This window comes from Neopsephotus bourkii, unplaced genomic scaffold (assembly GCF_033783945.1).
Source record: "Neopsephotus bourkii isolate Nb327-2 ecotype Australia unplaced genomic scaffold, CSIRO-AGI_Nbou_v1 NB_1638, whole genome shotgun sequence".
NCBI lineage: Eukaryota > Metazoa > Chordata > Aves > Psittaciformes > Psittacidae > Neopsephotus > Neopsephotus bourkii.
The window spans coordinates 10,374,506-10,401,336 of record NW_026902113.1 but is presented as its reverse complement, the minus strand read 5'-3'; the positions used below and the strand labels follow the sequence as shown (position 1 = coordinate 10,401,336).

The 26,831-nt window shown below is 42.7% G+C and overlaps 1 protein-coding gene across 4 annotated transcripts in view; it reads right to left on the bottom strand.

Moving 5' to 3' along the window:
• MTUS2 (microtubule associated scaffold protein 2) overlaps positions 1 to 26,831 on the bottom strand; it is a 282,514-nt gene that overhangs the window by 20,562 nt on the left and 235,121 nt on the right. For 3 of the 4 annotated variants that reach the window (XM_061374467.1, XM_061374468.1, XM_061374470.1), the window contains one exon: positions 2,719 to 2,785. In XM_061374467.1, the coding sequence (XP_061230451.1) occupies positions 2,719 to 2,785 (67 nt within the window). Of the gene's footprint in view, positions 1 to 2,718; positions 2,786 to 8,790; positions 9,096 to 26,831 lie in introns of those variants that run through there. The other variant, XM_061374471.1, reaches the window with a different exon arrangement.

Here is a 26,831-nt window from a genome sequence, read left to right as displayed (position 1 = left end):
ATGTCTTGAGCATGGAACAACTGCTTGTCATGTTTTCTGATCCTTGGTATTTCTAGCAAAATACATGAGCAAACCTTATTGCATAAAATAACAAGTCCCTCAGCATTTATAGAGGCCACATTCATCCTCAGGGATGGGAAGGGAGAATCACTGTCCTATTTCACTGCATGCTGATTCCAGATGAAGTGCGATACTTCACAGCAGTGCTGGAGGTAAAGGTGGATAATGTTACCCAAACCTAGATGTCTTGCCTGCCTCCAGAAGGTGCAGGTCTCCCTAGGCTATTTTACCAGGATCCATCACTGCTATTGCTTAAATAGTGGTTTTATTTACCGAAAGAGATTTCATTAAAAATATGTTCTGACCTTCTGAACAGTGGATTGTATCTCACAGTTTCATTGCTTCGCATAGCAGAATCCTTCAGTTTCTGCTGAAGTTAATAAAGACTGTGTGCTTTCAAAACCAGGCACATTCAGCACCTAAATCATAATTCTGAATCAGAGTTATTGCCTAAACAACTAACTGTTGGGCACATGACCTGTATCAACCCTGGCTAGTCCAGCCTTGTTTTACTGATTCATTCGTCTGAATCAGTGAGTCTCGCATAGTGAAATTACACCTAAGAAATCAGGAATTTCAGACCAACACCCATGCTGTTTAACTGGACTGTTTGTTTTGAAATAAATGAAAGACTACTTCTCAAAGTGACAGAGACAAGTCAGAGCTACAACTTGATTGCAGTCAAAACATGCTCTGTAGGTTTTCCCTACACTTCTTCATAGAGTCACCTGTGGTGGCTGTTGTCAGATAAATGTTTCATTCTTTATTTGCATAAAGCTTGTCAGAAGATGTACAATACTGTACAACATACAGATTCACCAGATAGCAAGACCAAAATAACTCTCCTGTAGCACAGGAGAGCTGCAAGTCTCCCACAGCACCCACAGCCCCAGCTTGCACTGCTTTAGAGACAGCAAAGACCGCAGTGATGCGAATTGCTCTTATGCACATGGTACGTGTCACCTCACCTTGTCCACAGATTTAAAACACTGGCCATTTCACAAAATCAGATCTTATAGTTTTCATCCAATGGAAAAGAAAGAATCCAACAATTACTGACTTACACTAAAACCTATAAACATTTACCTTCTGTATGTATGGATACTACCAGGATTTGTACTCCTGATTGGTGTTTTCACACCCTGCCGGAGTACAATACCTGAGATGTTCATTTTTCTGTCCATCCCTACTGGGCATGTTGCAGCTCAGGGTTGTATTGAGAGGTCATCTTCAACAAGCAGGACAGATCACCACCCACCCCTGTTGCTCCTAAACAGCTTTTGCTCAGCATCTCACTGTCTGACAAGAATGGTGGCTTGCTCAGGAAGAAGTGGCCTGTGATGGCTCCTCACCAATGCACATGCCCACAGGACCACTGAAAAAAGGACTATATCTCATACCATCTTTCCCCTCTCTGAGAAAGAAAGCACGTACACATCTATGGCTAATCTCTCTCCTGAAGCAGTATGGCTCAGATGAGACCTCATACTGCTTTTCTGGAGTATTTGGGGTTCTTACCAAAGTCATCCCCGTGTACTCCATCAGTTCCCAGTTTCGTGCAGAGGAGTTATCTGTTGCTGTATGCACAAGAGCAATGACAAGAGCAGACACTGCATTGATGCCCTATTACTGGAACATTCTGCTCTGTGACTCCTTAACAGGCAGTCACTTACATATCTAACAAAGTTCTCCAGCAAAACCACTAGTGATTTGTATTCACTTCAGCAGTACAAACTGAGAAAACCAAGCCTGCTAGAAAGAGTAGGATGTTTAATGGAGAGCTTAAGATGTGCCCTGCCTAAAGAATGCACCCGTGGTAACAGCTCCACTGTGAGAGCTGTAGAGATGCAGAGGATGGATGAAGGCAGGCATCAGGGAATAACTGAAAATGCTGTTTTGCTATTGCTGCAGTATCTCTTGGCCATGGGGACAACAAAGCTCTCTATGAAGTGATGATCAGCCAAGAAAATTCAGAGTGGCACAGCAGGGAGCACAATCTGTTGGGCATCAGCTTTTCTGCAGTGGGTTGTCATAGGCAAGGTGAAGATGAAGCACAGGGAGGACTTGCAGTTCTGCCCACCTCACAGGGGTAACTCAATTGGCCCCCCTTTGCCAACCAAGTTACCCTCCCATAACATGGCCCAGTGGTGCATGCAAATACACAGGGAATACACAGACTGTATGAGACATGTTGCTTTTGCTATCTTTGAACCAGGAAAAGAACTTACAGATATTAGTAAGAAAGTTCTGAGCTTGGTGTCCTACTGCTTGTAGCTGAACAGCAAAATATAAGTAAACAATGCATTCCCAGTCACTGGGCACCACAATGGTCCTAGGTTCCTACTTCCCATCACAGCATTCTTTCTCCTTGGTGGTGGTGATATGTAGTTTGAGAATAGAAGCTATGGATCTATGAAGAACAGTTTGTCTAGTACAAGTGATGCACAATGAGCTCCAGTGTGTGCAGTGATGGACCCATCTCCACAAAAAAGAGGTAAAATCACAGTTCTTTGCAAAGCCACAACCCCCCTTGCCACTGGGCTTCAGAATACACTTTGTCACACGTATGCAGGTTCCCCAGGATCAGGTCACAGGGAATAACTACTTTTGTTTAAAGTGAGAAAACCACTTTGCTGTTGTTTTGCTTGTACTACTTACCAACTTCATCCCTGATCTTTTCAAGCTCGACTTCTAACTCCTTTATTTTCACAAGGGCATTTTCATTCTGTTTAAGGAAAAAGAGAGAGAAATATGTAGTCCCCAGGTTTATCCCAGATAAGCACCTTCACATGTTCAAGTAGTAAATAAGATTAGATTGATTCCTCAGATTTTATTTTATTGGGGGGGGGGGGCAGTGAAGGGATTATAATGAACTCATTCAGTTTTTAAATCAAGCTTAGGAACCACAACTCACTGGCTACAAATATCTTGTATCTCTGTGAGTATGTGTACACACACTCACGTGCACAGGGCAGCACAGAATACTCTACTTCTACATTTCTTAAAAGACATTTGTGTTCAATGGCTGGACTGCGTGTATAAGTGTTTTTATTAATTCTGTTAAAACACTTTATTTATTCCCACATTTAACCATCTCTAAGCATAGTAATATGCTCCCACAGTCAAATTTGCAAATCAGATTACTGTACTTATACCATTCTAGGCGTGGTGGGCATACCCATAGACACCACTAATAGCCTGATATTCATGTCTGTTTCCACATTTAATTCTGGTATTTCATTGCCTGTAAAGAACAAGAGCTTCTTTCCTCAGACTGTCTCAAAAGAAATCTGAATACTTAAGGAATTAAAACAAAAGAGCAGGCCAAAGGAAAAGTAAAGCATATTTGCATTAACAGTGCTAGGGTGTTATTACTAAGATGCACGGACTTTGACAGCAAATATCCCATGAGTGCTATGCAAACTGACAAAGAAAAACCTCAGGAAGGTTTACTAGAGTTTGATTTATTACAATAAACTCCAACATAATGGTTCAAACATAAGGGCATTTTAGACCTGAATGTACCTGAATCACATTAGGAGAAGGCAAAGGAACACGTCCTGCTGGGAAGAGCACTAATGATTATGAAAACTAGAGCAGGCTACTATAAATATGTCCCAGGTTAGAAAAGGCCAAGAATCTTTAAAGAACACTACAGGAAAAAACATGTTCAAGAGAAAAGGCAGAGTAGTAGCAAATGGAATTTAAAGGAGCCCTAGAAAGTAAGTCTTTCCGTAATAAGCAAGCAAGGCTAATAAAAATCTAGGGCACAGAAAGGATTAGCTCAGCAGCAGGATACATAGCACATAGAATGACAAATTAGTTCTGTCTTACCAAAATGAAAGTGGAAAAAAAGACATTTCAGAGCTTAATGTTTCTGTTTAATTTTCCTGCATCTAATTTTGAATTCTGTGAAGAGAAATCACACAGCAGCTCTATTGGAAGCTGGAATTTAAATCAGTCCTTTACACATTGCCTTTTGGGGATAATTTCTATCGGATCCATGGGACACACTTTCTGGAAAGTTTTGCTGTAAACAGAGTAACTAACTGAGCTGATTCGAGAGCCTCGGGTGCCTGAGGACACCCAGGTGATGTGGGCATCTTTTGTATGCAGTTATGGGAAGAAGCCAGGCACATGGCTGAGCACCTCCAAACAGCCAGCTCCATACACTGCTGAGTAATGCACAGGGAACTGTGTGCCAGGACTGCAGAGTCCCCAGTCCTGACCAATTGCATTAAGCTGAGAATAAAATGGAGTGTGTTCATTGTTTTGGGTTTTTTAATTAGTAAAAAAGCTGTGAAAAAGAAAAAAAAACAACAAAAAAGCCTGGATAAATATTGCATGGAATGTTAAAAAAACAGAGCCCTTCACTCAGACTCCCCAGCCAGCAGTCTTGCAGAGATAAAGTTTCCCCTTTTGGAGAATATTGCTGCATCTGCCCATACCGTCAGCTTAAGTCACTGGAGTCATTTTAAGAAGTGTTCTTGACAGATTGCCAGGACTGGTGCCCTTGAAGGTGTGTGTGCAGGGCTATACTGGATACGGGACTTGCCAATGGGAAACACCCACTCAGATTACCAGCTCCCACTATTTGAAACAAAAGGCTTTTAAAGCTCTGTACAGATCATTGCCAGCACCTACAAATAGGCAGAACTCAGTGGGACTGTTATTATTTTATTTACGTGAAGAAAATTAAAGCAAGTAAAAAAATGACATACTTGTAAAAAATAGTTAAAATTTTGATCCCCCATAGAAAATATTGCAGACTCCTTTCTTTTACATTATGTTTTATCTAAGGTTTGTCCTATCCTTGAGGACACATACTTGGTGAGATCCTCTCCAAAAGAGTGGAGAATGGCCATGTTGCCAGCTTAAAAACACTATCCCATAACTTAAGCTCCAGTACAGACACCATTCTACGCAGCCAGCAGACTCTTGGCTGCCTCCCACCACTCGGGAGCCATGGTTTCCAGAGCAGCCTCTGAGGCTATCTTGAGGAGCCTATGTTAACACAGCTCAGGTGCCTTGGCTGTCATTTGCTTCCCTTGCCAATACTCCTTGCATTGTGTACTGTTTTGGTTAGACTGTTCTGACTGCTCTTTGGTCAGATGTGCAAGGGTTACCCTCGGTGCCAGGGTCTCAAGTAGTACATCTTTATCAGAGGGTTATTTTAGAGAGCAACAGCACGAGTCCTTACCTTCATCTTCTGCGAGAGAGGCAAGGGGAAGTTTTGACTAATCATTGTTATCAGCCTCATGGTCTCCTGGGTGTGCAATGAAGTTACAAATCCCTAACATTTTCTGTTGCTATAACCTGTGTTGTCAGCATAACATGATAGGTTTGGACTGCACGTGTTCCTGCATCCAGTGTAAACATGACATTCATACAAAATGAAAAAGCCCCTCCTTGTTATCACCAGTGTGGCTCTGCAGATAACCAGCATTCACTGTCAGTACAGCTGGGAACAGGGAATGCCGGTGCTTAAGAGCAAAACTGATCTGATGTGAGAATATAAAGCTATCAGGTTCAGTATTGAGATTCATATAGGTCCAAAGGCAAAACACCAAAGCAATTAGAAAATTCACAAGCACATAAGGAAAAATCCCCCCAAACAAATGTGTAAGAAACCTAATTAATGAGCTATCCCATTGAATTAATCAATCTTCATTAGTATTTATCTTAACAAAGTATTTGAGAGAGAAGACAATGTAAGCAGGATCCTTTGCTGCTCTCCCTAGAGTTTTGTGTCTAACATGCTCAGCATATCAAAGGAGCTTCATAGGTGTCCTTTACCAGGCTACCAGTTGGAGCTGAGCCATTGAGGGTGAGTAACTAAGGGCTAAATCCAGCCTAGGTTTAAAAAGGCTTAACAACCATACTAGCGAAAAACAGCCATTTCCAGTGGGTCAAAAGGCCAGAATCACTATAAAGAGATTGTGCAAATATCTGGCATTTCAGTTTGGCAGTTCAGTGGCAAGGGAGAAAAAAAAATGCTTCAATGTTATTTGGGAATAATTTTTTCTGGCCAGAATGTGAAACCAAAACAGTGGGTTTTGTATAAATTAAAATGTTGCATTTATTTTTCAGGTACTTTTAATAAATGATGGATTTCATTATTGCTTGGAAAACTGATGAGAAAGATTTGCCTTTGGCTGTATCCCAAGAAATGACTCTAATACTGAAGTAATTTTCATAAAATAAAATTAAGATCATGATGGAGACGAAGGAAATCTTCCTCATAGCTGTACTCCACAACACAATAGTTAAGCCTTGTGTCTGGAATACGTCCCATCTCCTCAGACAGAAAGAAAAATAGAAGAGGTAGAATAATATGCTCCTTCCGTGCTTAACCTCATGCTCTGTTGAATAGAAGACACAATAGCGGATCTTCTTCCTGTCGTCAGCTTATAACATATAGACCTCCCAATATTTCTCCTTTGAAAGTCTCAATGTTCGACTGCATTTCAGCAAGTGAAACAGATGCAGAAAATGGGACTCCAGTCAACTGAAAATCCCCTGAGGACAGACTGAGGTATGACTTATACTGGTGCAACATTCAAGCAGCTCCAGAAAAACTGGCAGGTAGACAGGCAGGCAGGCAGAGAGGTGGGAAGAAAGAAGGAATTCATCCAGTTAAACAGTGGTCAAAACTGGGTGGTGTCATTCAGAAAAGACAGGCAGGATTCACATATAACTGTGTGTGAGGACCTGGAAAAATAACTTGGTAAAAGATGCCATGATACAGTTCTGAGGATGGGCAAGATGCTGGTGCTGTCCAAAGAAGGGAAATAGTGATGAAGGCTTAGGGAAAGAGCCTGAACAGGGCTCTGAGCAACCTGACCCAGTTGAAGATGTCCTGCTTGTTGCAGGGGTGTTGGACTAGATGACCTTTGAAGGTCCCTTCCAACCCAAAGTGTTCTATGATTCTATGCAAGGCTCTGCTTTAGTTGCTTGGAGTTTCAGTCAACAGCTAGATATCATTGAGGAGACACTGACAAGGATACAGGTCAAGATTTTACTTGCAGGCTGGAATAATTGTGGGATGGGAAGGCACAGTTGAGTTTTGCCTTCGAGTATATCTCCTCTGGGAACTGCAAACTACCTGAGAGATACTAAATCATTCAAAATGCTGATTAATTTAGCCTCCGGGTACTTTTTAACAATAGGTAAGCAATAGTAAATCTACTGCATAAAGGGGTCAAACCAGGTGAGGAACATCATAGGACCTCCTAGGACCCTCATAGGAATTCAACTGCAGCTAGGAAGTAAATACGGGGAGTTTGGAGTTACCTCCCCAAAACAACATGTCTCTTGTCCCTGCCAACTTACATGCTTGCTTATATTCTAAGGTCCAAATATATGTACAGTATCTCCATGAAGGTTTCCCAGTTCTTTACAGTGTGCACTGAGCACAGATGCTCTGTGGCAATTGTTATTAAAACCTCTCCCTCAGATTAGCTTTTCTGTATCTAGTGCTTTCCAAATATTAAAGAACAAAGACTGACCTGCAAGTGATGCTTAGTCACTGTTGTGCTTTATTCAGATTTCCCTGGGGCAAGGACTTGATGCTATCATTGCAAAGAGAAACATATACATTGGGAATTCTCCTGTGCCTATAAATATTTCAGACAATACTTGTAGAAGCAATAACTGACTCACACTGCAGCTGATGGTCAAAATGATCTACAGTGTTCATTTAAGAAAAAGGTGTTTTAAGATTGCTGTTTCAATCAAGCTGGTTATCAGGTAATTCTGCCTTATAGTACTCTTTACGTTAAAGTTTAGAAGCACCCAGATATCGCCTGTGACTGTACTTTAACAAGTTTTATAGTAAGCCATATATTTTTCCTTAACCTGGTTAGCATCATATTTAAAGCTGCACTTGAACATGTTACTAGGTAAATGGGAGATACAATCAGCTTTTCATTAGACAAAGTATATGAACATTTTAAAAAGCAAACTAACAAAATATACTGCACAAGCATGTGTTTCTGCCAAGATATTTTCTATTAGGCAAATTAAATGCATATGTTCATCTCTCCTTCTTATGTACGTGCTTAAAATCCAGGCAAATTTCCAGAACAGCATGAAAAGCCATGTGTTAGGCATGTCCCACAACTTCAGCACATGCTATTCTCCTGCTACCTGTAGCTATGTACTTACCTCTGCACTGACGTTTGTTACACGACCCATTTAGACGCCTGGGAATTTGTTTTAGATTCACCCTGACATAAGAAAATACGTAGTTTTGCCCCGTTTCACTTCCAAACTGGAGGATCAGTTCTCTGTCAGAAAGGAGGATCAGTACAGAGGTAAAACCTTAGGACACCTAGAGGATGAGTAATCTCTCTTCAAACTTTAAAACTCTGTGCAAGTTTCCTTTGTAACCTGTACTCCACGTGGTTATTAAAAATGCATGAAAAGCATAGCAAACCCGCATGCCGACTGTTCCTACAGAAGATGCCAGGGGTTCCTTTTCGTTTCACAAAAATCCAACCCTTTCATTCAGACTGCAGGAGACAATTATGTAAGGCACTGCAGTGCAAGTGAAAGTGGCATTAGTCTTGTCCCTGGTGAAGCAGGGTCCAGCACACTAAATAAAACGCGCATCTCTCCCCTTTCCGCCACCCCGGGACGAGCTCATAGCACCGACGCCAGTGTGAAGCATCAACATCTGGGTTTCGGCTCACTAACCCTCTCCCTAGGGATAAAAAGAGGCAAAAGTACCGTCTCGTCCTTGCACCGAGCGCAGTGAAACCACTTGGAGCAGCATTTGCCCATCCTGGCAGGACCGCCACCAGCCTCGCCTGGAGCTGGAGGGTGGGCCCCAGGCGATGCCACTGCCAAAAGGGACGTGTCCCCCCGCCGTCCCCTTGGCTCCCTGCTGCCTCCCGGGGCCCCCGGGATGCCGAGGCAGGGGAAGGTGGAGGGGATCCCGGTATGCTGAAGCAGCTCAGCGAGTGCGGAGCAGCAGAGCAGTCACCGGTTTCGGCCCCCGCGGCGGGCTGCCCGCTCCGCTCCCTCCCCTCCTCCCTCCCTGTCTGCGCACCGATGCTCCGGCCTCTCCCGAAAAAGGGGGTCCGGTCGCTCTGGCTGGCAAACGCTCTCCCAGCGCAGGGCACGTCTGGCAGCGCCATCGCAGGGACGTGTCGGGGCGAGGGACGGACGGGAAAAGCTTCGAAACTTCGCAGCGAAAGCCCCGAACGCGCTGATATCCGAGCTCTCCGCGGGAGGCGGCTCTGGCCGATTCTCATCTTCATGCCGCACTCACAGCTATTGACCACTCTAGACCCCGTCTTCCGCAACCACTTGGGTGATGCCTTTAACCCGAACGTCACTTGTCTCGCTGCTCTCCCGTACAGCTCTCAAATGCACTCCGGGGAGGGCAATGGACATTGCGGCCCCTGTACCCTCTGCCGCGTCGGAGCTCCCCCCGGCTGTCATACAGGGTCTGCGCTGGACAGAGCCGCTCTGCGGCTCTGTGCGGTTCCGCTGCCGCATCCTGGGGGCGAGCGCACCGCTGCGCGGCCCCGCGGCAGGTAACGGGCACGGGCACTGGTCGGGATGCGGGGACGGGACCTCGATGAGAGCCGTCTGCGGGGGTTTGCAGGTTGGGACCCTCCAGCCTCCGACACCGGCGGCCCGTTCGTCAGCAGGCCGTCAGGGGTGCCTCCCGCTCCCGGGTGGCTGCCAGCCAGGCCACTCGCTCTCATCTCTCCACAAAGACTTTCCCGAAGTCGCTTATTTAAATCCCAAGGAAGATTGCTGCCCTCTGGACCTCACTTGACTCCCGGCGATTACAAAAGCGCAGACCTCTGCAATGTACCTAGGGACTTCAAGACTTGGGGGTTTTTTTGGCCATGTGAATATATACCGTATAGCCTAGCCCTGATCCTAATCCTAACCCTAACCTTAAAGCCTAACCATAGCCATAACCCTCATCTTAACCTGCATATACACTTATATGCGGTATGAATGTCTACTCTGTATGAGTGTGCTCACTAGGAATACATTTCCTTCATTGGACCTGGAGTATGAAGCTGCAGCAGCCTCACTTCTACTGGGCTGTTGCTTCTGGCATGGTGTATTTCCCCCTAACAACTTACCTTAAAGATAACGATGGAAAAAAGGCAAGCCAGTTCAATTATTTACACCTAAGGTGGTATTTGTGCTGCGAATGCCTACACTGGTTAAACATTTAAAGTGTTATTTCCTGAAAGCCAAAGCATTAAAAAACATACAGAAAAACTACATTGCCCTTAATGCTGAGCAGCTCTGCCTTCTGGTAGGAAAGAGGTAATGCTCCCATCATTGCTGCTCTGGATTGGCATTTTTTTTTTAATTGCATTTTCTATGGTGACTGGTGATGCACAAAGTGCATTGGAAAATAGTAGGAACCAACAGGAAGCTCCAGCAAAACTTTGTTTTAAATCACATTTAAATTCTTGAGTAATTTCTCAGTTTGTGTCAGCTTCTTATTCTCTGCTCTCCCTCAGTCCTTCCATGACTTTAAATAAACTATCAGAATATCACAGACAGGTAACTGAAGAAAACCCCAGACTCAAACCAACCAACCAACCAACCAACCAGCAAAACAAATCAAAGAACAAACTAAACGAAATTAAAAGTCTCACTCAACATGCATGTGTTTTAATATGTGCGTTCAAGATCTAACTTTTCTTTACAGTGTATGACAATTTGGTTGGCTGCTGAACAGCTGCAGAGTGGAGTTAACAAAAGACTTCCATCTACGGTGAAATCATTTCCTCCCCACTGTAGAAATGTCGCTTTTGCCACATAACCTGAAGTCCATGATTTGAATCTTTTACAGTCCAAAACCTAACTTAATGGCCATAGAAAAATAATTATTACTATATTCCTATTTGTAGAAAAAAATTGCCACAGACATTTCTCTGATCTGGCCATTAGAAGTACAGTATTTAGCTCAACATGTCTGACTATCATACAAGAAAAACAAAGCCCTGTCATTATTCCTTTTGTTATGATGTTAAAGCGAAACACCATCTTCTTCAGTCACTCCAATAATAATGGTAGATTTGTTGTTTGTATGTGGTGATAAATCTAAGCTAGCAATTAGTCTGTACCACTTAAGCACTGAATTGGAAGGTAAATTTCTTAAGTGGAACTTTAATTAAGCAGAAATTGTGTGCTGTCCTTCTGGCAAGGGTGAATTAGGCCCCCAGAAGCTGAGTTTGCTTGGGATGTAGCACTGATAAGGGATAAGGACAGTACGGGGGTAGCTGCTGGGCTCTTTGGTCAGTTTAGGTCCTTTTAGAGAAAGTGAGCCCAAACTCATTCAGTTTAAATTAGGTCTCTTCTTGCAGGTCAATGTGTGTAGCACTAAGGTGAGAAAAGAGCCAAGCTGAGAAAGCAAAAGGAAAATGGAAACTATTTTAAAGAGCAGTTCCTCTGTCAAATACACAATAAAAGAAGATGAAGTAAGAATTCAGGAGAGTTCTCTGTGATGGGAGCATGCTCCAGGTTGGAGGTAGGTTACTACGTGGAGGACTTTTAACAGTCACCTGAAGGTACCAATACCTACTGGATTATGAATATAGAAATGGAAATAAGTGCAACTGAGACAGGAGTAAAAAGCTTAGCAAAGCGGGCATGTCACAGGAGAAGACAACCCTTCGTGAGAACTGGCACCTTAAACACCAGGTTCAGGGCAGTTTAAATTATCAACTCTTATTTAAAAATGCTAGAGTCAACTGCCTGATTTCAGTGGTATGTGACACTGAAAGGTATGTGTATGAAAGGAACAGGATATTAAAACAAAGGAAAGTGCCAAACACAACAAGGCACCAAAGACAGATAGGTCCACGTCAGTGCGGACTGCTGCCTTTGTACACCAAACGTGTTGATATTTTTAGATGAGGGTAATATGTAACTCCCATTTACTGGGCACCAGTTCCATCATGCCAACCACAATATGGTTCATTAGGCTGGGAAAGACGGGGAGTCACTGAAGAAGTGTTAATCAGGGAGGAATCATTTGGCTAAAGATGGCAAGATGTTGCAGCAAATGGAACTACAGGGTTCAGTGGAGATAATGAATGGAGCTGTTCGAAGATCAGTCCTCAAGACAAATTGTGTTCACTTATGACCCTGGTCAAAAATTAGGGGAGTGCTAGAGATGCTGGATGCACTGTCCATCAAGGGGAGAGTCAAAACACCATGCTTATCAAGCTAGATATTTAGAGCTATAGTAGTGGTCATGAGAAAAAACATAAAATACTGGGAAGTCCAAGGTCACAATCATAGAAACAAATAACAGGAATTTCAAGTAGAAGATGGAGACTCATCAGCTGGAAATAACAGCAAAAGAAGAGTATTGATTATTCGATCATAGGATAACTAAGAATTATGTCTATGGTACAGCTCTGAATAAAGCATATACAACCTTAGGCTGTAGGAAAGACTAAAAGTGAGGTTTAAAGACATCACCTGGAACTTCATGGTTCTGGTCAAGTGTGTTTTGGGGAACGTCAGTTTTGACACAGGGAATATATAGCCTATACTACTGGAGGGATACCATGTAAATACATACCTGCTTCTACTTACGAAATCAGTGAAGTTGAAAAATGATAGCATTCTATAAATATATCAGTGAGGAGAGCACACAGAGATGGACAAGTACTTCAAAGTCAGAAATGGTATTTACAAAACATAAAAGAGTGTGAACTTGGAAATACTTTATTCTTTCAGTCACAAGAGGTTCTGAAACAGTCCTCTGGTAGAAACAGAGGAAAAGATAAAAACTTTTAAGCTGAATTTTGATCATTTTAGGATTTGATTGTTATCAACAGGAAGGAACTGGATATGGTGATCCAGGATGAACTTTGCTAGCCTTACATTCCTATACATGAAATGCTGCTTGTCCATGCACTGTCACCAGTATGTTGCTACACATCTTCCTGATGGTCCACACCAAAATGCAAGTGTGTTTCTGCCAAACTGCTTTACATGGAGCTCTATCCAGCAGATCTGATTCACACTGCCCTTCAAGGCAGAAAGGAGAGGTCTGGTAAGACAGAGACCAGGGCCTGGGAAAACCTGTGCTGTTAGCTAAAAACCACCTTACATGTAAAGTGTATCTTTGTTTCCTTGGAAACGGAAAATACAGGTAAGCCCCACGAACAGAGGTGTTCCTTGCTATGTACAGGATTAGCAACAGGGATAAGAAGAACAATGGCTGTTAAAATTAGGTTTTTAAACATCAGTATAGCAGCATACAACAAATGACTTAAGGAGGAATGTTTCACAAGGTATTGAATTCTCTGACATTTTTTCACTTCAGTGGAAATACAATGTAGTAAGCATCTCACAGGGGAAAACTTCTGGATAATTAGAGCCCAAGGAGGACATCTATATTTTCTTAAATGTCCATGGGGAGTTGCTTAGTCTATAAACAACCTATTCTAATGGTAAAGAGGCAACATGGGCAGTAAATTTTCCTACAGTGACAGAATCAATGCCTTCTCCCATGATAGGCATAATACAATTCCTATTTGCTGTCCAAGAAATTCCAATATTTTGCATCTATCTGAACTAAACTGGGAGAGGTAGGGTTTAATTAACCACTTTTTATCATTTACTAAGGTCTCCCAGTGGAGCATTTTTTATTAATTCCATACTGGTCTTTATGTATCAGTCCATAAACTCTGTTATGTAGAGGGCAAACAATAAATCAGGGCTCTAAACATGTATTCTAGTGTAAATAAAGCAGTTTGGATTTCTTTACCATTAGTATCTGATGTTTCCTCATCTGATGTTTCCCCATTTTATGGAGGTTGGGTACCCTTCCTAGGAGAGATATAGGGTTTTCCTTGGATCAGAGTGCTGGTCTGCAAAGGTTTGGCAAGCGTGAAGACTGAGATGCATAGATGAAGACAGGAAAATGAAAAACAGAGCCAAAGTCTTTGGAAAGCTCTGTGAGATAATGGTAGTAACAATGTACTATGTGTGTCACTGAGCAGGAGAATCCTTAAGTGAACTGCATATTATTCATCCTTTATGAAACACTGAAAATGCTTGCTGAGAGGCATAGCATGCAAAGTATGTCAAACAAATACTTAAGCTGGATAGATAATAGTCTGAGGGCAAGAGCAGCAAAAGATAGTACAGGGAACTTCAAGGGACACAATCTTTTTGCAAGAGGACTGCCAGCTCTGGGAATAAAGTGATAGGACAGTATCAGTGGTTATGGTAACAAACATAGGAAACTAGGAGAAAGCTGAAAGAGACAGTCATTAGAAGTGAGGATGAAGAAGACTGAACACCACACCATAGGGATATGGAGAGAGATAATGGGGAGAGAAGTTTGAGGTGGGGCATACCACATGTTGAAGCACTACTTCACCTGGTAAGAAACCAAAGCATGGATTCAAAGAAAAGATGAAAGAGGGGGGAAAGGAAAAATCGGTCTGAAGAGGGTGTTTCAAAGGCCAAAGGGCTATGCAGTGGAGAAGACAAGGAACAGGAGACTGCAGGAATGAGGAGATAAGGAGGGACATGACATTCAGATTCAGATGACCTGACGCATAACCGAGACATTGCAACTTCTGTGATGTCTGAGCTCTAGAGGGTGACGGACAAGTCAGGCTATCTGCAACTGCTGCCTCCTGGCATTCTCTGCAGTCAACAGCAAGAGGTGATTGTGACATCGGCATTAAGCACCTCAGAAGGATGATGTGAGGAGAAGCCTGGTTGGTGGCATTCAGCAAGAGCCAGGGTTTTGTCTAAGGCTGTGATGAGGTGGGGTGGAAAAAGCTATTCCAGTAATGCATTTTGAACAGGAGGCTCAGAGTGATAGAATGGCGTGTCATGAATTATCATTCATGACCAAGATGGGAGAAGAATCACATCCAGCACTACCTATAGGATTATCACAAAGTATTTCTTCGCACGTACTGTTTTCAAACGCTGTTAATTGTACTTTGTGTGGCAGAACATGCAGGTGGACTTCCTCAAAATTTTGATATGTACAAGAGAGGCCAAGTATATCTACAAGATATCTACAAGAGAGGTCAGAATTGCAGACAGCTAGGGAGACTGAATTTCTTTTTCAGTAAGCCAAGCATAGGTCTCAAAGTCTGCAATCCATTGATAAAGGTATTATTGGTACTGTTGAGTTTTCAATTCCGAAAGAAGCGTAACTGGGAAACAGTCTCAACTAGTCCTAAATTCTCTTTCCAAGTTTTGCTTGTTGGAAGTGCTATTCATGTATTTCTGTGAGCACTTGGAGCCAATAAAAATGAATGTTGCTGTCAAAGGAGGTGATTTCATCCTCCCCTCTCCTTGTCACTTGTTTTGTCCCTGTTTCCTTCCTTATGGTCATTATGAGTGTTTGGGCAATAAGTTAAAACTAAACCAGGGGGAAAGTGGCAAATTCAGGGAGATCCACCTCCATAGTGCAGGGCCAGCTTCCCTGGGCCAAATGCAATTGTGGAGTTTGGGTGGCAGCCCCCACACTCTGCTGCCAGCTGGGAGGAAAGTCCTGTCATGAGCCCCTGAACCCCTGAATCCTGTCAGACAAAAATCCACAGTGGCTCAAGGAAATAAGAAAAGTAAATACATTCACTATTATGTTTCATCTTCCTTGCTGGAAGTGCCTTACAAATTTTCCCTAATGCAGCTCTGTTCTCCGCACTGGTCTTTAGACATACACGTATAATACATTACTTTCCAGACTGGGTCTTTTTGTTCTTACCTAACGTGAAAAAAAACCAAACCAGAAAATGTATCATAGTCATTTGGGGGTTTCTGAAGATATGAACAGTCAGTCATGTGCTTTAGCTTGATGATTCAGCTGGAGCTGAAGGCCGTGCCAGAATGGCAATTTTTCCTAGATTTACAGTAAGCTTTCACATTTTGTGTGCTACTCAGCACCATGGGGTTTTAATGATCCTCAGGCAACTTCCATGGAAGCAAACCTTTTTTAACATAGTTTGCGAATTATACAATTACACTATTGTCTATCTGGATGAATAGAATGTTTACTCTAGAATTTCACAAATTAACATGGACTACATGCTCTCTGTTTCTCAAGAGAGAAAGCCCAGCCAGCTGACTCCATGTTTAATTCAGTTCTCATATAAAAAGAATGTGAGGATCTAAACAGAATTCCTTCAGACTTTTGTTATTTCTGCTAGTGTAGCCTTACATTTATTTTATGTCAGTAGCTTGTAAGGCCTTGGATTAAAATGCACCAGAGAACAATACTTTATCACCGTGTTTTCCAGTTCTTGATGTCTGGAAAGGTACAAAGTAAGCATTTGCAGCGAATTCCAAATTAAGTAGCTCTTGCTGGCAAGGAATTTGTGTTTCCCTGTAAGAAACTTCATTTATGCATCAAGTTCAGAAGGAACTAAAATGAATGCATGCTTTCAGTGAACTCCTTACCTGCCCTCTACCCAGGAATACATCCCCTGCAGGGCTATTCCTGAATTCCAAACCTCTGAGTAGCTGGAAGCAGATGGCCATTTTCTTAAATCAACTTTGCAGATAAATGTTTCCTTCTTCTTCCAACAAACAGGGAATCTCCTCTCATCCACTTCTGAGTTGTTCTGGCCCAAAGCCAATGGCAACTTGAAGCTGCTGTATTTTGAGGCCAAGCAGAGCAAGGGACAAGTGCTGATATCCTGCTGCAGCAATGTCAGTGGCAAAAAATTCCAGCAACTTCACATGGACCAAGGTTTCTCCTATTGGGAAAATTCCTAGTGCTCTGCTAAGAAGAATAGCATGTAATCATATTGATGAGAATCCTACTTATCAGTTGTGGATTTGGGATGTTTTCATGCAAAGAAAATCAAATGAAGATGAATTTTAGAATTAGTTTTAAACATTCATCATTTATACTGTGTGTTTAAAGCTGGCTTTAAGAAGAAATAATAATAAACAGTTTTAAATTATTATATTACCCCCCCGCTGAAATTATTTCTCTAATGTGTGAGAAATGATTGTAGGAAGCAGTGTTTGAATCGGATCTCAGGGGTGAGAGCAAGATCATGAAATTCCAGGAGATTGCAGCTGAAACCTGTTAGAGTTCGCTTCTGGAACCAGAGAGCTCAGATGTGAAGAGGAGATATGTGAGAGGCAGGCTGCATTTTTGATATCTGATTCAAAAGCATAGCTACATATTTTTGGATAGCTGTGAGGACACAGAAATGATAGTGAGTGTATATACTTTCCACTTGAAAGGATAGCAAATATAAATGTCAAAGTCATTGGAACACAATAATTACCGTGTATGTATGTCTTTGAGTCATGGGCCATCTAATTCAGACCCTGCATCTAGCAGTGATTATTGCCTGAAACTTCAGAAGAAGGTGCAAGAAGCCCCACATTAGAGAGTTTGATGAAAAGCTGTTCTGCATGGCAACCTCATCTTAATATCTGAAAAAGGCTTCTTACTTTAAAATAGGTGTCTGCCTATTTAAGAACTGTCTTTAATAGCTATCTAACAGCTACTTCATCACCAAATGTTACACGTCCAGATATTCTTGTTGCCAACAGATCTTTGTAGAACTCAAGGATAAAGGGATAATTCAATAAAATAGCATGATTTCTATATCATAGGACATACTTCATGCAGTTACTTTTCTGTAAATGTATTTGATGAAAGCATCCCCTCTACAAAGGCACATTTTGGTGAACTGCAGACATCAAGATGTGGAGCTGTTTCCTGTATTCACAGAGGTTTGTTCTAATAACTGATCATCTCTGCTGCTGAAAGTCTGTGCTTCCTTCATGTGTTGAAGGTGCAAAGCTTCTATCTTCAGCCAGTAGTTTCTGCTAAAACTTCCCCCACTGGAGGAAAAAGCCTTCTGTCACACAGCAGTACCTTCTTATGGTAATTCTTTTGTTCTGGACTCAAGCCACTTTGTCCCTTTCTACAAAGAAAAATCAACTGTGCTCTGCAGTCTCTCACAGCAAAGGATTTGTACAGCCCTGACAGTTGCCTTACAGTCACTCATCTCTTTCCTCCTCACTATTTAATTGTTTCCTGAAGAAGTGTGGGCACAAATGATAAAAGTCATATCCTAGTATCAGTCTCCACAGTCCTGACTGTGCAGGTGTTATCACCCTCTTACTTCTACTTGCTACTTTTCTGCTTATCCACACACACATCCCGACAGTTTTTCATAACTCATATTCACAGTAGGAGTGCACATTGATATGCTCTGATACCAGGAACTCTAATTACTGCTGAAGTTACTCCTTTTCAGCTGACTCCCAGACCACAGGTCTTGAGGCATGACCTGTATTCTGCATTTACTTTTATTCATTAACGTCTAGTTGCATTACAACACATTCAGTTTCAGTGGGCCCAGTTCACTTCATGATCCAGAACACTCCATACTATTGCCACGTCCAGATACCCTGAGTCAGGCTTTCCATGTGGTTAGTATCAGCTAGTTATGGCATTGTGGGGGTGAAAGGATGAAGTCTTGAGCTTTACTTTGAACAGAGGCAAATTGGGATTGTACTAAAAGACAGCTCCAGGCAGACCTGGTTTCAGCCTGGCTTTGCTGCATCACCTATCATTCATCAAAAAATGAATCAGCAGGAATGTGAGCACATTGCTTTTATGTGCTTGAAAGTGTAGGCAGCTTGCAGTCCACAAATCAAATACATGGTTACATAGCTGCAAAAATCTGTGACCACAATCCATATAGAATGCAATGGAGATACGAAATTGCACCTGCAAAACAGAAGGTCAAACCAGATATTCCCTAATAAAGAGTGCTCCTTTTCTCTCAGAGGTTTTTTGCAGATGTAGCACACAGTCTTGAAAGGCTTACAGGTGGGAATTGTAGTCATGGTCTATCTGTATTTTCAAGCCTTATTTTGCGCTGGAGCAACCTCATGTGTGCCAGCAATTTTCATCAAGAGGAGAAGTTCCACTAGATTGCTGCAAAATCCCTCTTGTATATCAGCTCAGAATACATCTGATGATGGATCTACACAAAAGACTTAAGATATTTACACTCTCACCTCTGGGACTGCAGCAGTAATTTTGGAGAGACAGAGAGTTATATCAGTTATATTCTAGCTTAGGAATACGCAGTGGTGAGGGAACACAGTAAATAACCTTCTGAAGTCTTTCTGCAAATGACATTTAAAAATGCCTTTGGGGCAGGAGAGAGAAGACAGAGCAGTTTTTTTAACGTGCCTAAAACTCAGTAACTTCTAGTACTTCATATTAACTAGAGGTAAGTGAAATACTGTTCTATGTGCAACAGAAGATATTCCAAGACTATGGGACAGAAGTTCAAACATTACACTCATTTCTATGGCACCTACGCAAATACCTGGCGTGTATTCAATTGTTCCATGCTTATTTCTAAATTAATCCTTGTAATGTATTTAGCCATTGCTTTATGTTATGCTCCTCTGTAATGTGTTTGCTTTTAAAAATACCAGTTAACAAAAGATGAAAACACTAAAATCAGGCCAAAGATCTGGAAGCTTGTGCCAGAGCTTATGCCAAAACGGAGGTGATCTCTGTTTCTTTACAGTCAGAGCAGAAAGAAACTCTTAAACCTTTTTATTTGGCAAGATCCAAGACAAGAGGAAATGGCCTAAGGTTGTATCAGGGAGGGTTTAGACTGAGTGTTAGGAAAAATTTCTTCCCAGAAAGGGCTGTCAAGCACTGGAACTGGCAGCTCAGGGAAGTGGTGGAGTCACTATTCCTGGAGGTGTTTAAAAGGCATTGCTAGCTTAATGGACAAGATGTTGATATTTGCATTTGTGATAAATATATACAATTTCAGTTTTACTTCAGCCTCCTTACTTTAGGGTAGCATTGAATATATATATAATTATACAACATGCTGTTTTTTAATGTCTCTCAGAACAGAATTCTCCACGCTATATATACCAAGGTCCCTTTTCTTAGTATACTAAGCAGGAAATAAAAAAAGAAAGAAATGTAGCTTATTTTTCCCCACAGATGAAATCAGAGTGAGATAACAAGCATAGCTGTGGAGCTTGTTTGCCTCGAAGGCACGCATCAGCCCAGTGGTGCTGCTGAGGACACATACTGCTGCTCAGTTCTGCAGCATCCCAGAGGCACGCGTTGCACTGCAGGAAACACTGCCAAAGACAGGTGGGATGAACTTGTGTGGGATGTGAAATATTTATTGCACCCCCTTGGCATAAATGAACATGAACGGGGGGAATAACCTTCTCTGCAGAAGGGAAGCTACTCACTGGGCTCTCTTCTACAGCTCATACAGAACTGTGTAAGCACACAGCAGCTACACACCTCCCGATGTCCGGTCCTTATCCAGCGGTGCCTGTCACTGCTACCCTGTCAGTGATCCCAGGTGCTGCGATGCTCCAGCCCTGTCCCACATACATTCACTGGAAATTCCCATGGGATGTTTGAGACAGCAGAGCAGACTTAGACATGTGCTTGCGTGCGTGCAGGTGTGTGTGTCTATGTACGCAAACACTTGACTATCCAGATAAATCCACAATAAACTAGACATATGGTAATCTCCAGGACTCAGTCACTTTGACTCCCCAGTTTTAATTGGGTTATTGACTATTTAGATGTTAAGCACTCCAGGACACCACATTTATACCATCTGCAGAATGTCTAGCACTCTGTTGGGACAACTGTGGAATAACGACAGTGTTAATGTCCTAAATTCTAATGAGATAGTTACATAGAGGTCAAATATTATGTAAAAGGAATATATTAAGTCAGCCAAGTCCTTTCTGTTTTTAACAAACATAATTCAATACAGACAACATCTTTCTGTTCCTTGTTCTATGTAATTCAATTAAACACAACGAGCTAATGCTACTTAAACAGATTTTATTGCACTGGCAAATAAGATGATACAAACTGATTTTTTAAGTAAAGATAACCCAGGACAGACTCCCTAAGAAAGGATTGGATCCTTCTTACCCAGACAGGCCAGGGCTCATCCACTCAGCTACTAACTACAGTTACGGATTCTTTATTGCTCCCTTTTAGTGAAAACTTTTTCCAGCTTCACCAAATTCCTTGGAAGTTATGTATAAAATTTCATATCTTGAATATTTCTGTTCTTTCATGGAAGCAGAATGATTCTCCAGTTTCTGGTGTGTTTAACACTTGCATATATGAACCTTGCATCTATTGTTCTGCAATGAATTGCAAAGTCTTTGTTCTGCTATATTCTTACTAGAAATCTTTGTACAGAACCTGTAGAGAGCAACCAATGAACCCATCACAGAAAACAAAAATAACAATGACTGATGTGAGGAAATGGTTTTGCGCTGTCCGATGCACAAGCAAAGGCTGTAATACCACCAGAGCCTATTACTCATCACTGCTTTTTCACCCAACTCCCAGTGTGCTGCCAAATCCCTCAAACCCACCAGAAGCAATATACCTCATTTGGAGGCTACTATCATCAGAAAAGCAATTCCTAACCCTAACTCTGGTTTATCCATTATTCTTTCTTTTTTTTTTAATTATATATTTTATTATTATTTCCATTATTCTTATATTCTGTGTTTTTCCAAATGCAGTATAAAATCAAGTCTGTCCATATATCCAGTTGCTTACACAGAGATCAATAATACAAACAAAAAGAGAAAATTAATTCACCTTTACCTGATACTTGGCACACAGCCTAAATATATTTCTCTTCAAGGTCAACATGTAAATAAAGAGATCTTTAATTTTTAATAGACATTTCAAACCTCTTCAAGGGGAACATTAGAATGCCTGGGGCTATTTCTTATTTATCTTGAAATCTGAAATATTTATGTGGAGCTAACAAAACTCTTCTGCATCCAAGGGATACAAACCTACTGTAACCGGGGGGTTGTTTCAAAACAAGGCCCTGTACCTACCCCAGCACTTCCCAGGGAACCATGTCCTCCCATCCCCCAAAACCAAGATTTGCACTATTTTTCACAGCAATGTCTGTTAGAAAGCTAAAGAGGAGAGCGGGGGAAGCCAAGAGGCTCCATGCACTTTCTACCTCATGTCTTGCAGGGACTGAAGCAGAGCAGACCACGCTGTATAGGACTAGTGCAGGGTATCTGCAGAAATCGAATGTTTTCTGCTGGTTTGGCTGCAAGGCTGGTGGGAGACCCTTCTGGTCTATCTGCACCTCAGGCTGCCCCAGGACACCTGTATTCACTGATGGAAAGTCCTACCTGGTGACGGGGTAGCACCATTTCGTGTCTTACCTAAACAGACATTGTTGAGTACAAGGTGCCTGAGGGTAGTGCTGTGCAATGGATGGCATCGTGACCTGCAGAGTGAAACACTGAATGTGCAGCCAGGTACAGAAATCAAAAGCAGTGGCATGCCTCTAGAGCTGCCTAGCATTAGTTATTGCTCCAAAAGGAGAGGTGAAGGGGTCAGGCAGGACCACGGGGCAGCTTTCCCACCCCTCCCAGCACTACCTTTGCCAATGATTCTGCAACAGCCCCATTTCAGCTACGGCTTGGGGCACTCCCAAGCCTGTGCTGCCTACAGGTTGCCACTCACTTGCCTCCTTGTCCCTCCCTGCTTCCAGAGTTATTGGGTTATTTCCATCAGGCTTAGTACAGCATTACCATGCACCCACCTCCAACGTGCTGGCAGTGCTGGTATGGCTGCCACAGACAGCCATACCAGGCAAAGCCAGGCAACATCTGCACAAATGGGTCCAGACAGGGCATGCGCTGCAAAGGAAACAAGCTATGGGGAGAGGATAAAAATCTCTACTGACATCTCAGAAGCAGAGTTCCTCAAACATTCCTTTTTATCACTTTTCCACTTTGCAGTCCCCAGTGGCCAACTGCTGGGTGAAGATATTCTGTATGTATATGTGTGTGTATATATATATAGGTACACATTTTGGGTTGGTTTGGTTTATTTTTTTTTGCTTGTTCTACTTTTAACTCCTATTCAACTGGAAATGTGCAATTAGCATGTTTGGGACATTTCCTCTGGACACAGCAGGAATAAACATCATTTTTACTAAGCAATTAGTTCTTCACCTGCCATATTTCTAGCTATGCTCTCACCTGAATTTACTCAAACATCAGCCTTCAGTGTTTCCCCTTAAAACTCTTTTGCAAAGCCTTTGTGCCTGCTCTAAAGCCCCAGGATTCCAGGCAGGAAGAGGAGTTTGCTGCTGCTCCCTTCCTGCCCCTCCAGATGCCCTTGCTCCTGCTGCTCACTGCCTGCTTCCCCTGCGGGTGGGTTACTCACCCCCATTCCTTGCGCTGCAGGACAGGAGCTGGGAAAACCATTGTATTAGAGACAGGGTCAGCCCGGCAAGTTCCCGCCTCCTCTTTTCATAGCTTTCCTGATTCTTCTGTCTTTCTCAGGCACATGGCCCCAGGGCACAAGCTCAGAGAACAGAAAGCAGGGAGACCAGCCAGACACAGGAGAAGGGGCTGCATCTCAGAGACAGAGGTTATCCAATTGCCACATTTGCAGTGAGGAAGGAACTTGTGCAAGTGGAAGGAGGAGTTTTCACATAGGAAATCCTGCCATGCGACCTGTGCTATCCAGGAACACACAGCTAAAATGTATGGAGTGGGAGGAGGCTGCTATCCTCCGCATTGACATCAGGCTGATTTTCCTCACAGGCTGTTTTGTCTGCTCACCCTGGTAGCAGAGTGCATCACAAATGCCAATTTTCTTCCTCCACGGCGCCCCCAAGTGATGACGGTTCCCTGGTGTCCCCAGCTGACCGCTGGGCACAGAGGCACAGGGAAATGACAAACACCCCTTAGATCCAGCCCTGGATGAGAGGTGGGTTTTGCTGACAGACCTCAAGGGTACAGTGCTGCGAGTGTCTGGCTGTGCAGTCAGAGCAACGGAGCACTGAGCACCAAGAGGTGATGCATGAGCAGGAGCTGAGTGACCCGCTCTGGTACAGAGATGGAGAGCTTGGATGAAATGATCTCCCTATAGGCCATGTGTAGCATACACTGGTAGCATCCAGTTACCCAGAGGATGAGGATTGGAAAGATATTCAGCTGCTTCAAGATTTCTATTCCTACAGCACCTTACCTTCTCACTGCCTGTCTTTTATCACCCGCAGCAAATAAGCAGAGGGTCTGCAGAAGTGCCTTCTTCCTTCAGTTCACAAACCCTGCTTTGTTCCTTGGGCAGACTGACCATGGTGGGTGTCCTTCAGGTCCCACAGCAGCTGCATGGCAGAGCTTGCATGAAAAGGAGCACTTCCCAATTCCTATTTCTCTTTTACCATAACTAGTAGCCCCCGATTACAAATCTTGTGCATTTCTACTTTAAAAGCAGTTTAGAAAGCCCTACATGATAGCAAAGCTTCTTTCTAAATTTTTTCTTCCAAGTAAACAAAGTGGTTTTTTGTCTTGCAATAAAATGTTTTTGATTCATATTCCTAAACTGCCAGGATTTGATAAGTCCAAAATGGATTTTTTCTAGGATACAGAATGAAAATATTGGGTTCTGATTGCTCTGGTCTCCAGCAGGAGCAAAGAAAAGACTGAACTTGCTCAATAAAGGGAACCTAGCCAAGCTGTAATAATGATGAGGGAGGGACAAGCAGCATCTTTCTAAAGACTATTCTTGGGCTAAATTCTATCCCATTTTGCAAATGTTGGGAACGTAGTACCCCCAAAACCCAGAAGGTCAGTCTTTCTGATGTTTGCTGGCTTCTTACCACCAGGCACAAACAATAGATGTATTTCTCCTACACTCATTCTCAGGCAGTTGTGAAAGCAAACCATTTTCATCTCAGCCTGAGATATGGATTTGTACTGTTAGCCCAAATTACTGGTTTGTAGGCAATTGTGAGAAGTGCCAAGCAACTACAACTGCTGCAGCCCATTTTGCCTCTGACACAGGAGGTCATTATCATTTGGACAAGGTGGTTACGTGACACTGGGTGGTGTTTTGTCCATTCCCAGGACAGAAACATTACTCTGACAAATACCCACAAGCACACACATATCTCAGTTATTTGAATGGGGGAAGAGGATTTCCTTGTCCATCCTGGATTTTGCAGGACATTGCTACGTGCCTTTCCTTGTCAGGAAGATGTGTTTTGTATACCCACCTAAAAGTAACCCACACTCAGATGTGGAGACAAACAGAGAGGTTACTGGTGACATGTTTTTCCCAGCGTCGGTAGACATAAAGTGCGAGGATGCCACCAAGTTCTGCAGTGCTGTTCCAGCTCTCATTCAGGGCATCTGTGTGGTACCCCCGTTTCAAGCTGATCTGACTGTGCTCATGTGCTGGGACCTGTCCTGAAGTTTTCACCCCTGTGGTGAAAACCACAGTGCGAGGCAAGTCTGGAGACCCCTCCATGCCCAAGCAGAGTACAGGACAGACTACCCCAGCACAACTCTTGCTAACGGGACTCCACTTTTCAGCAGTTTGGCAGGCTGGACTGGCAGAAAGGCATTAGTCCGTTTTCCAGAGCCTGGCCAGAGTCTGGCCACATCATCCCTCCGCACAAACATTTCTGTTCTGAGTGTACTGTACTAAAGAGGATTTTCTTTTTTTTTCTCCTTCCCTATTTATGTCCAGCAGGATTTACCCTCCAGAATTTGTCACTTTGGGCTGCTATCCTTTAGGTGGCACTGTTACCACTTCCAAAAGGGGCTGCCGCCCGCCACTTTGCTGAACAGGGTTGAAACTGGGTCAGGGCTATCACTGTTACCGGCTAACGAGCCAGAGTCAGGAATGACCCAAACCAGGGGGAGCTGTTCGTGATATTTGCTCTACAGAGTCTTCGTGGGATCATCTTTATGGCACCATTCCAGCTCCTACCAACCGGTTGTTCACTTGGGAGTATCTCTCACAGCACAAGGATTTGTATTGACATGATGAACATCCAACATTAAGGACAAACTCGGTCTGCTCCTCTTCAGAATAAGTTTGAAGTGGTTCCCAAATCCAACAGAAATAATGAGTGTATGTCTGAGAGTCTTAACTAATCCATCTGTTAATTAAATAATAATTAAATGCCACACTTTCCACAGACTCCGCAATCATTACTTTTAACAATCAGCTAAATGCTTATGTCAGAACCACTGCTTTAATACTGTTTCATCCACTGCCTCAGTAATCACCTGCTTTGACTGCATAGGCTTTCCCCCCAAGATAGTGAATGGGTTTAGCTGGCATTTAATGGGTCTGTAGTAAGTAATGTTTCATGTTGTGCACTCCTTGATGCCTATTACATGAATCTCACTATTAAGTGGCTTTTTAAGCAAGAGAGATGATTCCAGGATACCATTCCATAGTGGTCTGGAACAGCCTGAAAACAAATCCAACAAAACTCAAAAAAAGAAGTAAAAAATAAGAAGGTCATGTAACCTTAAGGTTGCTACAGCAAGTGCTTACATTTGGAAAAAACCTCAAACTGCTGGTGAGGGCCAACGCTCTTTGCCACATATTGATCCTCTCCTTCTTCAGCTAAGCATGTCTAATGGATCACTAGCGTTGGTGCTTTCCTCAGCTTTGGAAGGAAAACATGAGAGCAGTGTGAGCAAGACAAGAGAGCTGTGGGCATGGGGAGACTCCTACCTCTGTGTAAAACACTGGTCCTTGGGTTGATTTTAACACAGACCAAGCCTTGCTGTCTGGGAATGCATTTTCCAACAGAATTCAGCTCTAATTCAGAGAAAAAAATCTATGTTTTGGACATTATTTTGGTGTGGTGTAAGGATATATATATATATATGTACATATATATATATACACTAAATTAGTCTATGGATGACTATCAGCCCAAAGAGGACCC